General features: G+C 42.1%; 1 protein-coding gene and 4 non-coding genes across 5 annotated transcripts; all 5 read right to left on the bottom strand.

Annotated features, from left to right (window-relative positions):
* Positions 1-340: 340 nt before the first annotated feature.
* On the bottom strand, positions 341-413 carry trnam-cau (transfer RNA methionine (anticodon CAU)). The gene has a single exon. It is a non-coding gene; the product is annotated as a tRNA-Met (tRNA).
* Positions 414-1274: 861 nt separating this feature from the next.
* trnam-cau (transfer RNA methionine (anticodon CAU)) lies at positions 1275-1347 on the bottom strand. The gene has a single exon. It is a non-coding gene; the product is annotated as a tRNA-Met (tRNA).
* A 2290-nt stretch (positions 1348-3637) lies between these two features.
* On the bottom strand, positions 3638-3710 carry trnam-cau (transfer RNA methionine (anticodon CAU)). Its single transcript has one exon. It is a non-coding gene; the product is annotated as a tRNA-Met (tRNA).
* A 504-nt stretch (positions 3711-4214) lies between these two features.
* On the bottom strand, positions 4215-4287 carry trnam-cau (transfer RNA methionine (anticodon CAU)). The gene has a single exon. It is a non-coding gene; the product is annotated as a tRNA-Met (tRNA).
* Positions 4288-4995: 708 nt separating this feature from the next.
* ik (IK cytokine) lies at positions 4996-13264 on the bottom strand. Its single transcript, XM_018751575.2, has 20 exons — positions 13048-13264; positions 12081-12147; positions 11454-11546; positions 11199-11258; positions 10292-10459; positions 10021-10135; positions 9710-9780; positions 9560-9606; positions 8477-8640; positions 8134-8242; positions 7874-7913; positions 7506-7683; positions 7278-7296; positions 7075-7159; positions 6764-6847; positions 6421-6478; positions 6180-6268; positions 5882-5990; positions 5550-5584; positions 4996-5230 (listed from the first exon to the last, which is right to left on the bottom strand). The coding sequence occupies exons 1-20, from the start codon at positions 13061-13063 to the stop codon at positions 5203-5205; spliced, it is 1635 nt and encodes a 544-aa protein (XP_018607091.1). The 5' UTR covers positions 13064-13264; the 3' UTR covers positions 4996-5202.
* Between the last annotated feature and the right edge of the window lies 1 nt (position 13265).

Raw genomic sequence — 13265 nt, 5'->3', positions numbered from 1 at the left:
AACGAATAAAGGACAACAACCGCTCTTAATATTATTACACGCCCTTCTACAAATAAATTTGCCGAAGTTCCATTGATGTCGGCCTTGTGTCTTAAAATACATTTATGAAACTAGTAGTTATAAGAAATACACACTTCCAGGACAAATGTTTACGGAACCGCTCTAAGCGTGTAGCGAATCAAGGAAAAGTGATTCTGTGAATACAATGAAAATATGAAACAGTGATGGGCCAGTGCAGATATATATTAAAAAGAATATTCACGCGATGCCTGACTAATTATGAAATGGTTGTCTGAACTGTAATAATATTAACACAGATTTTGAAGATGAAAAACCTTACTGCCCCGTGTGAGGCTCGAACTCACGACCTTCAGATTATGAGACTGACGCGCTACCTACTGCGCTAACGAGGCACGTGGCACAAGGTACGTAACACCCGGGCTACGTGACGTCATGCAGTCGCGTACATAGCGAGGAGTCCGAAAGGCTGACGAAGACGTAGGAGGCGGTTTTCTCCTGGGATCAATAATCAATAACAACGTATCTTTTATGTATATCAACGATGTAAATTACTGAAATTCATGCTCTGTTGTTATGATGTATTATGTGTGTGTGTGTGTCGTTCTAAGTGCAGTTAGTTTGTTTCTTTCCACCATGAATTTGAACAAAACTTGATCCGAATATATCGACGATTCCTGAACGCCTCCCTGGTAATATATAATATATATCAATGTATATATATATATATATATTTTTCTGCGATACATATAAACATTAACGTTACATTACAGAAGTAGCTGTGTAAATCATCTTAAAGTTATGGTACATGAACATTTACACCTTACATGAGCTTGAGAGATAAGGGGCGAAGTGAGTTTTCAGACTCTTTAAATGTGGACAGAGATTCAGCAGTTCTGAGTGACAGGGGGAGGTCGTTCCAGAGAACCTTTATGCATGCTATCGGACCTTCTGTGTGTGGGACCACCGAGCGGACGGAAGTGGAGGAGTGTCGCACTCTGGTTGGGGTGTAGTGAGTGATGAGCTCTTGTAGACCATCCGCTACATGTTTACCATGATACATGCGCACCATATTTACTTTCACGGTTATTAATGTAACTCAGCAGACACTTGTGCAAACTGAGGATTGCTAGAGCTGTCAAACTCCAAGTTCTACTGTCAGCAGTTTATCCCAGTTACGCAAGAGGCGAAAAGGTTTCGACACAGAAATACAGTGAGCAAGAAGCGGCTCGGTAAATGTTCTGCAAAAGGGTCAGTGCCCCGTGTGAGGATCGAACTCACGACCTTCAGATTATGAGACTGACGCGCTACCTACTGCGCTAACGAGGCCCACAAGGTCCAAGCTTTTCCATTTGACGTCCTGTAGTCACATACCGATATTATTACTTTTTTTGGTATTTGCGGCAGTCCGGACTTTATCTCGGAATCGATGGGATTTGACTAGAAGGGGTGCACCCTGGACGGGACACCAGTCCATCGCAGTTTATTTGAACAACACATCTGAAAGGTTTACAAATGGACGGAGGGAATTTCAGGGCGAGTTTTAAAAACATGCAGTTAACAACTCACTGGCTGCTGTGTTCACGGACATATTTAACAGCTCCTTAAAAATCTCAACTGTACCCACTTGTTTCAAAAACACCACCATCATCCCCGTTCCTAAGAAAAACAAAGTGAGCTGCCTTAATGGCTATCGCCTGGTGGCACTGACCCCCATTGCAATGAAATGCTTTGAGAGGCTGGTGCTGGGACACATGAAGGACACCATCCCAGACACTTCAGAGCCACTGCTGTTTGCCTCACGCCACAACAGATCCACTGAAGACCCAATATCACACACCCTTCACACCACTCTGGCTCACCTGGACAATAAAAACTGCTATGCAATATAGCTCGGCATTTAACGCTGTCACCCCAACCAAGCTGATCCAGAAACTACTAGGGCTGGGACTGAGTGCCGCATTGTGCAATTGGATCCTGGATTTCCTCACCAACAGGCCCCAGCGTGTGCAGATCGGCAGTAATACCTCCTCCCCGCTGACCGTCAACACTGGCACTCCACAGGGAAGCTTCCTGAGCCCGGTGCTGTATTCCTTGTTCACACATGACCGTGTGGCCAGTCACAGCTCCAACACCATCATAAAGTTTGCTGACGATACCACCGTTGTGGGTCTCATCACCAACAACGATGAGACGGCCTACGGAGAGGAGGTGAGGCTCCTGGCAGAGTGGAGCCAGGACAACAACCAGTCTCTCGATGTCAGTAAAACTAAGGAGCTGGTGACTGGCTTCAGGAAACAGGATACGGTTCAGGCGCCCATCTACGTAGGAGGGGATGTTGGAGAGAGGGTCAACAGCTTCAAATTTTTAGGGGTCATCCTCACTGCCAAACTCACATGGACTGAGCACACAGCATCAACCATCAAAAAGGCTTATCAACGCCTCCATCTCCATCTGTATGCCATCTGCAAAGCGGCTCAGGTCTATTCAAACCCGCACTGCTATAGGTACAGGAACAGCTTTTACCCCACCGCCGCAAGACTATACAACACTAACCAATGTGCCACTTTTAGTAACTAGAGTTGGACTGCTCCTCCCAAGCACATTGGTAAACTACACTGTCACTTAAGCATTCTCATTCTCATTCTCTCGTTCTGAGTTCTCCGACTGTCAACTGGCATTACTGTTATTACTGTTACCATTATGTATTGCTATTGCTGTTGCACTATTCACTGTCATTGTCATTGTTTTGTTTGTGCAGTATTCCTATTGTCTCTGTCTTTGTCCGTAGTCCGTGGAGAAGCATTCAGGAAGAATTTCATGATACTTGTACATGGTACTTGTACCTATAACAAACTAAACTTGAACTTGAAATGTACACGTTGCGGCAAAGTTTTTTTTTTTGTAAGACTAAGAAAGCAGTGAAGCCTGAAGGTGTTCAATGTACGATAACAAATCTGGCAAAAAAAAGAAAAAGAAAAAAAAAAAACGGCTGCTAAAAAAACTGTAAAAGGTCAGATTACACTGCAGTGCCAAAGAAAGAAGCCTCCCTCGACAGGCTGGTCAAACTATCGCAGTGTGTAACTTGATCCCCGCAGTTTACACTAGGGGGCGCTGTGGCCTTACAACACATTATACTGCAGTCGCAACACACACACACACACACTTTCAGAACCGCTTGTCCCTCACGGGGTCACGGGAAACCGGAGCCTACCCGGCAACACAGGGCGTAAGGCCGGAGGGGGAAGGGGACACACCCAGGACGGGACACCAGTCCGTCGCAAGGCACCCCAAGCGGGACTCGAACCCCAGACCCACCAAAGAGCAGGACTGCGGTCCAACCCACTGCGCCACCGCATCCCCTCGCAGTCGCAACAAAAAAGCATTATTTATTCTAATACAGCGCTTTATGATTTCATGAAAACACTTATAAGCAAGGACTGACACAGTGATCTTGAACACGTAGGGGGAATTTTGCTCTGGTTTAATGGTTCCCGCTTTATTTAATGTGGGTGTATCTGCCGCGTGTCATGTTGAGCTGCAGTGTGTGAATTTTTCCACAATTATTAATATTAAGTCTAATATTAACGATATCACATCCACGGTCCCAAAAAGGCTGTGCCCCGTGTGAGGATCGAACTCACGACCTTCAGATTATGAGACTGACGCGCTACCTACTGCGCTAACGAGGCCTGGTAACATGACAGGAAATGATGCAATACAATCGCGCAAGTAAAAGTAGAACTCAAAAAATAAAAAAACTCGTTTGATGACGCACTTCATTTTGAAGTTCGTTCAGTGGAGAGAATCCTGCGTTACATTTGGTTTGTAGTTTAAAACTACGATGCACCGAAAGTCAATTATATTTAAATCTGATTCTTTTACTCCTCACTTGTAAACGCTCATATCCTTGCTGTAAATAAGTGGAAAATATCATATTATTAGTGAAATATTATGCATCATTTAATTTTGTTCCACGATCTCAAAGTAGGAAATTTAGGTTGTAAAGAAGAGGACGCACGATAAGTGGTGACGCGCACGCGACCCGACTTTTGTTCTTGGCGGCGAAGTATGTAAAAAGTGTGTATAATGATAATGCAGTTTCGTACTACGTCGTTATTTAGTGAAGACTTTGGTACAAGGTGATGTTTAATATAAAGTAACATTGTCATTTGAAGGAAAAAATAAAAATACCGTGCCCCGTGTGAGGATCGAACTCACGACCTTCAGATTATGAGACTGACGCGCTACCTACTGCGCTAACGAGGCTGCTTATGAAACGCCTTTCCGTCGCGCACAACAGGGTATAATATTTACCCCTACGCAAGATAAGGACCCTTATTATTTATATGTATTTATATTGACACACTGCTGTGATTAGATCGCGTATTTTGAGAACGGCGAGGGCCCCATATGACTCTCGTGTCAAACGTTTTCAAATGTATCCATCATGTGCACCGCGTTCACCACCGTCTTTATGTTAAACGTTTTTACATTAAGGTCTCTGCCTGTTTCGGTCATCAAGTTGGACCCACCTTCAGTATTTCTAAGATCTTGATTATATCTCAGGTGGAGCTGGCTTAATAAAGAGAAGAAAAGGCTGGTTATATCTTAGGTGATTTGTAGTTGTGCGGAGTAGATTCATATTATTCTGAATAGAGGTTTTGCAAAGCGACTCCTAATTTAGGGCTCTTTTCAATTGCTGAAGGGAACCTGGAGAAGCTGAGAAATTGACAGCAGCTAATATTAATTGACCAGTAAAGCAGGACAGATGCTTAGTGCTGGCTGGGCCTCGCTATACATATTGTTGGTCGACCACATGGAAAGATTCCTGATATTTTTACATCAGTGACATTTCAGACTTGCTTTAAACTTAATTTATTGGGTTTTACATGACTGAATTAAATCTGGTAATTATTTTTTTTTATAGAAAGTTGCAGAGCAAGGTCTATTGTGTTGTTTATAGTAACATTTACTTATAATTATATAAAAAGTCCATAAGACAATATGGAGAACTAGACTTTTTTTCCAGGTACAAACAAAATGCTACCATACAAAGTCTTAGAGTTTGAACTATGTACTGGTAAATAATCTATCAAACTTATTAAAAAGATGCATTAATGGGAGAGGGGGGAAAAAAGAAGGGGGGAGAAAAAAAAAAAAAAAAAAACACTTGCAGGTTCTTCAGTACTTGGGCCTCTTCACTTCAACCCTACGAAAAAAAGCAGAGAAAAGGTGAAACACCAGAAAGAAAAGCATATTTGTCTAAAAATAAAAGTTCCTCAAAACGATCTTAAAATGACTCCATATTTAGTGCCATGAGAAACAATGTCCTTTGGTATTTCGGCAGGTTACTAAAAAAAAAAAAAAAAAAAAAGAAAACGCCTTGGGTTCGGAGAAGAAGGTTGTATGTGGGTGCTCTGCTGTTCACAAGAGCAGAACAGTGAATCTCTTTGCCTTCATCACTGTCACAGGCACCACAGTGACAACCAGACGCTGTTTGATTGCTACTTTAAAGAAATGTCACAAACCCGTCAGCCTCCATCTTCTTCCTCTTCTCGATGATCTGTCAAAGCCACACAATAAAATGTATAAAACATTTAATATGCAACTATCACCATTCATCAATCTCTTGGTTGAATTAAAATACCCTTGTTACAGACATACCCTTGTCAATTCATTACCAATGCATGACTCATTCAGTAAAGTACATCACAACTGTTGTAGTTTAAATACTCTGCAATTCTTTTGGCTAAAGCACGGCTGCAGCTCAGCCACAAATGTTTTGGTAACATCACTTTTCATCACATTAACATGGTACTGCCCCCTTGCCCCAGAGCTCCCGTCTTCATGGACGACTTACAGCACTGATCTTCTTCCACTGTCGGTCCAGCTCTGCCTTCTCATTGGTCTCCTTGAAACGTCGAGTCTTCCGCCCCTCGGACATCTTAATCCCATACTGGAAAGCAGCCCTGAGTGGGAGGGGAGCAGCACACGCAGAGATGTCAGAAGGGACAACACAACAATAAATAAAGAGAAGCTGACTTTAAAAGGTCAATGCTCTAAGAAAGAGTCAACGTGCACATCATGAAGGTGTACTGATCCTGTGATGAGGCATTGCTTGCCCTTTGACCTAGCACAACAGTGTCTGAGTACTGTACTTTGGCAGTGCTTCCTTGTTGTTCATGTAATCGCTGTACTCCTCCTGCGTGTCAAAGTCCCACCGACCAAGGGGACCCTTCTTGTTGCCCTAAAGATGGGACAAAGAAACCCATATGAAAACCCACCACTAGGAAAAAGGAGCCATCTGCTATTGAAACATTGACAGGGAACAAAGACAATTATGGCTCTGCTGCATAAGGAGACTCTTCAACATGAAGAAACCTTTTGAGAGAAACGCACCTGGTCCATCTTGCTGTAGTCGACTTCTTCATCGCTGTCCACAGCAAGGTCATCCATCCTGAGGAGAGAGCAGAGAGTAAAAACTGTGTGGGGAGAGCAGTGAAGGAGAGACGCGACATCAGTCCTACTGAAATTTTCCTGTACAAAAGAAAATGCTCAGAAGTGATCCATCTCACTGCATTCATGGCTGATATCAGGGCTCTGAGTTCAGTCAAGAAGGTTAAAACGGGGATTCAGATTAAATGTAGCAAAGTCAGAGCTGAACAAATGGTTTTCAAAAGACAAGCAAGAATTTGAATTAAGCGAGTACTAAAATGTGTCCATGACGAGGGGAAGATCTTACGTGGCAGGGTAGCACTCAGCATAACTGTTGGACATGCCAAAGAAGTCCCCAACATGCTTTTTCTCTTCACGGCGTGACCCAGCAGTGTCAGGAGGTTAAGGAGTGTTAGCTTTTGCAGTCTTCCCAACAGAGGTGAGAAAATATAAAAGAGCCTAAAAGGGGGGTTTAGAAAAAAATATTGCAAGATGGGGCACAATTAACTTAACACAATTAAGTTCAATCCTGCCTCTCAGACAGCATTTTGCCATTATTGCAGGTACTGGGGTGGAAATGCTGGCTTGCCACACCAGACTATTCCTCTGAAAGGATATGTCTCCTGGCTCTGCCACTGAGCACCTGCCTGTCCTGCGAACTTCTCATTAATCAGCTTGATTTGGTCTTTCACTGACCCTGGACCTGCAGCAACAGGAAAGGCACAACAGTTAGAACAAATGACTGGAAGGGGGGAAAAAAAAGAAAGAAAAAAAAAACGGGGAACAAACACCACAAAAAAACACTATGATAATGATAATACCTTTTTCAATCTCAAGAGCCTGTAAAAAGAAAAATAGTGTCAGTTAGTGTTTAAAAAATGTAACTCAAACCAACTGCATCAAATGAGGTAAGGAACATGAAAACAAGCAATTCTTTAAAGAACTGAATCAAAAGAACGATGTTGAAATGTTGATGATGTAAACACCATATGACAGCATGATGTCGCCCTCTTTTTTTTTCCTTTTTCTTTTTAAACGTAGAACGTCACCTCGTCATCTGCTCTGGGTTTCTCAAAGTAGTTGTGGCGTCTCTTGTCATCCTCGCGATCCCGATCTCTGTCACGCTCTCGGTCCCGCTCTCGATCCTTTTCACGGTAACGCTCCTTCTCTCGCTCACGAATAGGCTTGGATGCAGTAGGGATGTAATCTCCAATGTCATCAAAGATGCTGTGAAGATTAAAGCACGTGGGGATCAGAGAGCTTCATGTCCGAAAAATACCGCCGCTCACTGGAAGTGCAGTTCTTCTCATGCCAAATCTTCTACGTGAAGTCTTCGACAGAGAGACCTTAACGAAATTCTGTGTAGAACTAATTTCATGAGGAACAGTACTGAATGCAGAACATAAATGATGCTTACTTAATATCAGCTTCTGGAGGCTTTTTGTCATCAAGTTTACCTGAAAGCAAAGTGCAACACATGCATAACTGTTAGGGGGGGGGGGACTGCAAAAGATGTGAAGACTACAGTTTCTGTGATAAATTCAAATTACTACTGTGTCCCACTTGCTGACTTTTGTAACATTAACCAGGGAAGAACCACAAATGACTGGTTACTTAGTGACACACACACAAAAAAAGAAAAAGAAAAAAAGAGCAACTTTTCTGGCACGACCTAACCTTTTTCCTTTTTCTTCATTTTCTTGTTACGTGTCCCTTGCCGCAGGTAGGACAGGATCTGGGTCAGTTTGCTAATGACAATGTCATTAGTGGTGAGAGTGGTTTGGGCCTGTGGAGGGGAGGGGGCACGTGACATCGAGGCACATGAAATTCTTCGTATAAATTCAACTAGTAGAAAATCGTAACAAAATACCTAAATTACACAAGACAAGTTCAATTACGCAATAGGTCATGAGCTGGACTGATCTGAGCAAAAAAGGTACAAACACAGAGCAACACAATGAAAAACACTATTAATGTGGTCCATTGAGATGTTTATATGCAGGCTAAGCGGGACACTCACCTCCATAGTGGGGCAGTCGGCCTTGCTGCGGATAAGTGTAGTGGGGATATCTGTGTCAGCGTACTCGTCCTCCAGGTCCACCACGTAGGCCATGCGGCCCGGCAGGAAGAGCTCGTTGCGCTCATTCTGACGGCTCTTGAACAGGATGCGGTAGGTGTTCCTGCCTGGATGACAGAGAGACAACATTCTCAACAGTGAGACATGTGTTCCTGCAAAAACCTTAGATATTATGGCACGTCTATTATCACAGTCATACCACAAGATACGACCACACAAGACATGTTTACCATCATACAGTCTTCATTACCGTTATGGTTTGATTCATTCTCAACCTTCACAAGCCCTTGCTTGCTAGTTTCACTCACTATAATCTCAGTACTCATGGCTCCTGTTTGAAGTATTCAAATCATGTCAGCTTGTTAAGTGTCAATTCATTTGCATTCTTTTCAATGATTTCTTTGTCTTTACTGTTCTATTTTTTGCACTCAAGGTTGAATTAATACATGAGCACATTCATTTATTCATTCATTTTGACTAACCACTTATCCTGGTCAAGATCAGAGGTCCAGACCCTTTCTTAGAATCACAGGACATAAGGCTGTGGGGTACACCCTGGGCAGGATGCTGGTCCGTCGCAGGGTGGTCAAAAACACACACACACACACACACACACACACACACACACACACACACACACACACACACACACACACACACTTACACAATGAGGGCAATTTAGCTTTGACAATTCACTTGAACTGCATGTCTTTGGAATATGGGAGGAAACCCACAAAAATATGGAGAGAACATGGGAACGCTATACAGCATAAACATTGAGTATTATAGATGTGTGCTTTGTCTGTGTGTGTTTGTTAAGTAACTAGTTTGTAATAGATGTAGAAATTGTACCTCTGGAAACCATGGTAGTCTTCAACTTATGAGATTTTACATTGTGAAGTGTTTTCAGAAATGTATTGCTTTTGTAAGGCAGGGTAAGACTAATTTACTGATCAGTCATAATGCTGAAAAGACAACCCTGAATAAGCACCCACTCAACATCTAAGTCTCAAGGAAGACACTCACCCAGGCGGGTCTTAAACTCAATTTTCTGCTCTGGATCTTCATCTTTCCTGGAAGAGAATTGGAAGAAATTTTAAGATGTGTCTCACAGAGAAACACACATTTGTTAATTATGATGTTAAACGCAAACACATGATAGTTCAGGTCACATACTTGACTTCCTTCTGCGCTTTTTCCAGCATGTCTTCCTCTTCTTTTTCCTTGCTTGTGATTTCAGCCCTTACCTGAGAATGACATACAAACAAATGCAATCATCCGCCGCTCTTGTTCTTACTTTGCAGATGTATCTTGTTCCTGGAGCTCTTGTGGCCCAGTTCTACTTAGGGAGTGCTGTGCACTTATTATTCATCCGTATGTCAGCCCAAAGGAGGCTTCAGAACAGGATGCCCTATATTTCTTTTCCCCCAGAAACTCTCCCTAAATAGGGATGTCTCATGTACCTAATTAAGAAAGGACAGACTGACCTTCTGCAGCAGGGCAAAATCCAACCCTTTCACCAAGTGAGTGTGCTCCATGTCACCACCCAAGAACTTGGACTCCTGGATCAGCTGCCTCCTCTTCTCAGCTGCTGACTTGTCACTGCAGGCAAAAAAACACAAGGACACCATAACAGAGAGAAAAAGAGAAAGAGGAAACAAAGTGATCACTGTGAAAGCACGCCATTACTGTGAAACTGGGATCACTCATCACTGGGACAGGAAGGGTGACTTGGAGCAGCAATGCTGGGGTACTCACGCCTCAGCAGTTGGCCCCACCGCCCTGTAGTTGGCCGTGGTGCTGATGAGCTCGGTCTCCTCATAGTCCTTGTTTACACCATCACGACGCTCACGGGCACGATCACGGTATTTCTCTGCAAGTTCCCGCTCCCGCTCGAGCTCCTGTTGCCGCAGCTTGGCATAGTAACTAAAGGCATACAGACAGATCAAAAGTTACTACCAAAATACTATTCATAAAGGTGCATACAGCTGTAAAACGTACAACGACCTTGTATCTTGCTATTCATAAGGATTATGCTGTGGTCAGCACTTTGACTCTTGCAAAGTAAACATTTACTGTAGTAGTAGACTGCATTTAAAATAATGACAACAAAAATGTATTGTAACGAATACATGTTCTCTAGAATATATTACAGTGGTAAATAAAAGTGCAGTGCAACAGAATTACCCTAAAATCAAGAAACTAATAGTGCAGTTATAAAATTGTTACATCTTCATGCTGGAAATGAATAAGGGCGGTGGAGGAATCCTTTAAAGCACTCTTTTTTTTTTTTTTTTTTTTTTTTTTTTTAAATCACAACTGAAGTTTCTTGCAAGCAGAGAGGAGCAAAGAACTGAAACTGGGTACAGAATGAAATTTCTTCAAAAATGTGTGACTATCATTGTACACGTCTAGAAACACACCATCAATATTGCTGACTGCACCTTACCAATGCACCCTGTAAACGATACGTATGGTAATAGGAATACAAATGTTTAACAGCAGCAAAAAATGTTATAATACAAACAACAAGCCTATGAAAAATATCCAACAAGAAAAAATATTTCTTAAATATTCACATTTAAGGGGCAGAATCATTTCAGAGTACTTTCAGCTATGGTCTTTTCAAAGTAGGTCAGGAATGTGGGTTGTTACACATTTTCACCTTTTCTTCTTCCTCCTGCGTGCTGCAGGATCTTCGTCCTCATTATACTCCCGTGGCATCCTGTGGAATTTGGGACACAGTCATGAAATAGGAGAGCCAGACAATGCCAATGTCAAAGGACTTTTCAGGCTGTTACGAGTACATATCCAAAACTAAAACGAAGGCTTTAAAATTTTACTAGAAATTTCACTATGGTGCAAACTGTTATACTTGCAGATATAAATACTGTCAGGACACAGAGAACGTGTCACTCACTCATGATGTCTGGATTTTGAAGGGGGAGCAGAAGAGGGTGTGGCCCGAGGGGTCATCAAAAGTTTACGGAAGTCTTCATTGGTCAGCTTGGATCTGAGACAGACAAATAAAGAGTCAAAACATAAAAGTCACCAAAAAATTCACATCTTTAAGTAGGCCAATCCTCAGAAAGTAAATATTGAAGGTGAGGGTAATTTATTACACTAATGCTTTTCTGTTTCAATGCTTTTTGCAAGTGAGCAAAGTGACTTTAAACCAGTAGATCACATTTAAACTAAACAACACATCCACATACATGACTTTAGCTGAAAACTGAATAAATCTGTGATTAAATTAAAATGGCTAAAACTTCAGTACAAATGTACAACAAGCAACCTGGGATCAAAATAATGATGCTACTAAAAAAATCTCATCTGCTTGCAATAAAATTTAAATATATTCTATATTTTTAACTAAAAAGTATTTTATGGAACATGCTGGCCGTTAAAGACTTACTTTAGTGCTATTTTACAGTACTTACTGGGCAGCATGTAATCACATCTAACATCAGACAAAGAGGAAACAAGTGACACCAGAATAGGGCACATGGGTGCTGTCATGATATCAGAAGCAGTGCGCTGGACTCACTGGAGTGCTGACCGGTGATCCTCCACCTCATGGCCGTCCGGAGCCAGGGGATTGGAGTAGAGCTCCGCTGAAGGAAACACACCCACAGGGTTACCGCTGATGCCAAATCCTGATGCCATGAGGAGCCCAGTGATTTGTTCAAGCACAGATTAGGACTAGAAGTGTCACAGCATCCTCCTCCAGCTCCATTTATATAAGGCAGAGCAATTAATTATTAAGTATCTGACAGCTGGTAGCATAGTGGTTATGCTGCCTGAGCACAAAGATCGCAAGTTTAAATCTCCCCTCTGACTGTAGTACCCTTAAGCAATGTACTTACCCAAAATTGCTCTACTAAAATGACCCAGCTGTAATGGGTAAATAACTGTAGGTAGGTTAACGTTATAAGACTTAAGTTGCTTTGGAGAAAAGTATCAGCTAAATGAATAATGTAAATCTGACACAGATACAAAAAATACCACATTAAACCAGATTCCTCATGTCTACTTAAAGAATGACACAAGATCAGTTTAGGAAAATGAAATAAATAGAACAGAACGTGCAGGACTTTGCACATGTTACGACTTCCCTGTTTGTTTACATTGCATTACGCACTACTGCACACTTTATTTATAAGTTTATATACGCGTATATATATAAAATCTCGTTAGTTGGATTTTTGCACTAGTAATTTTTGTAAATTTGTGATTTTATGCCTTCGTCACTGTCACTGTGTGTTTTCCTGTGTTTTTCAGGTACCGACGACGTCGTCGTTACTAGACTGCCAGAACAGGAGACAAACAAACTTCCAAAAAATTATGACATTTTTAAGAGTTTAAATGCAATAGCGCACCGAATTTACGTTCGGAAGAATACAAATAAAAGAATTAATGTGAATTAACTTATTAAGCGCTACAAGAGTAACTGGACTGAACTCAGTCAGTCCACCCCACCGCGCGGGCTCGGCTACTGCTCAAAACAAACTTACTCTCTCGTTCAGGCATCTTCACACAAATTCGCTTCCTCTCTCAAAAGTGAATCAGTAGAGACCTGGGTGATAAATTGACCCGTTCGTTAAAAAAAAAAACAATTACAACCCAAAACAACAGAGCAGAAACGAAATCCTTCAGCTAACTACACATTCAGGCCTGGTTACTCCAGCGAAAACATCAGCCTCAGTCCCTAGACCGGAAATGACAGGACGCC

This window comes from Scleropages formosus, chromosome 4, assembly GCF_900964775.1.
Source record: "Scleropages formosus chromosome 4, fSclFor1.1, whole genome shotgun sequence".
NCBI lineage: Eukaryota > Metazoa > Chordata > Actinopteri > Osteoglossiformes > Osteoglossidae > Scleropages > Scleropages formosus.
This window is presented reverse-complemented; position numbering and strand designations above follow the sequence as displayed.

Bases quoted from the DNA above. Each gene is read 5' to 3' on its own strand.
- ik (XM_018751575.2), bottom strand. The intron at 9,781-10,020 runs GTCAGTCTGTCC...TGTCATTCTCAG, and splicing joins ATTTTGCCCTGCTGCAGAAG to GTAAGGGCTGAAATCACAAG. The intron at 6,848-7,074 runs ATATCCTTTCAG...ACCTCCTGACAC, and splicing joins CAGTGGCAGAGCCAGGAGAC to TGCTGGGTCACGCCGTGAAG.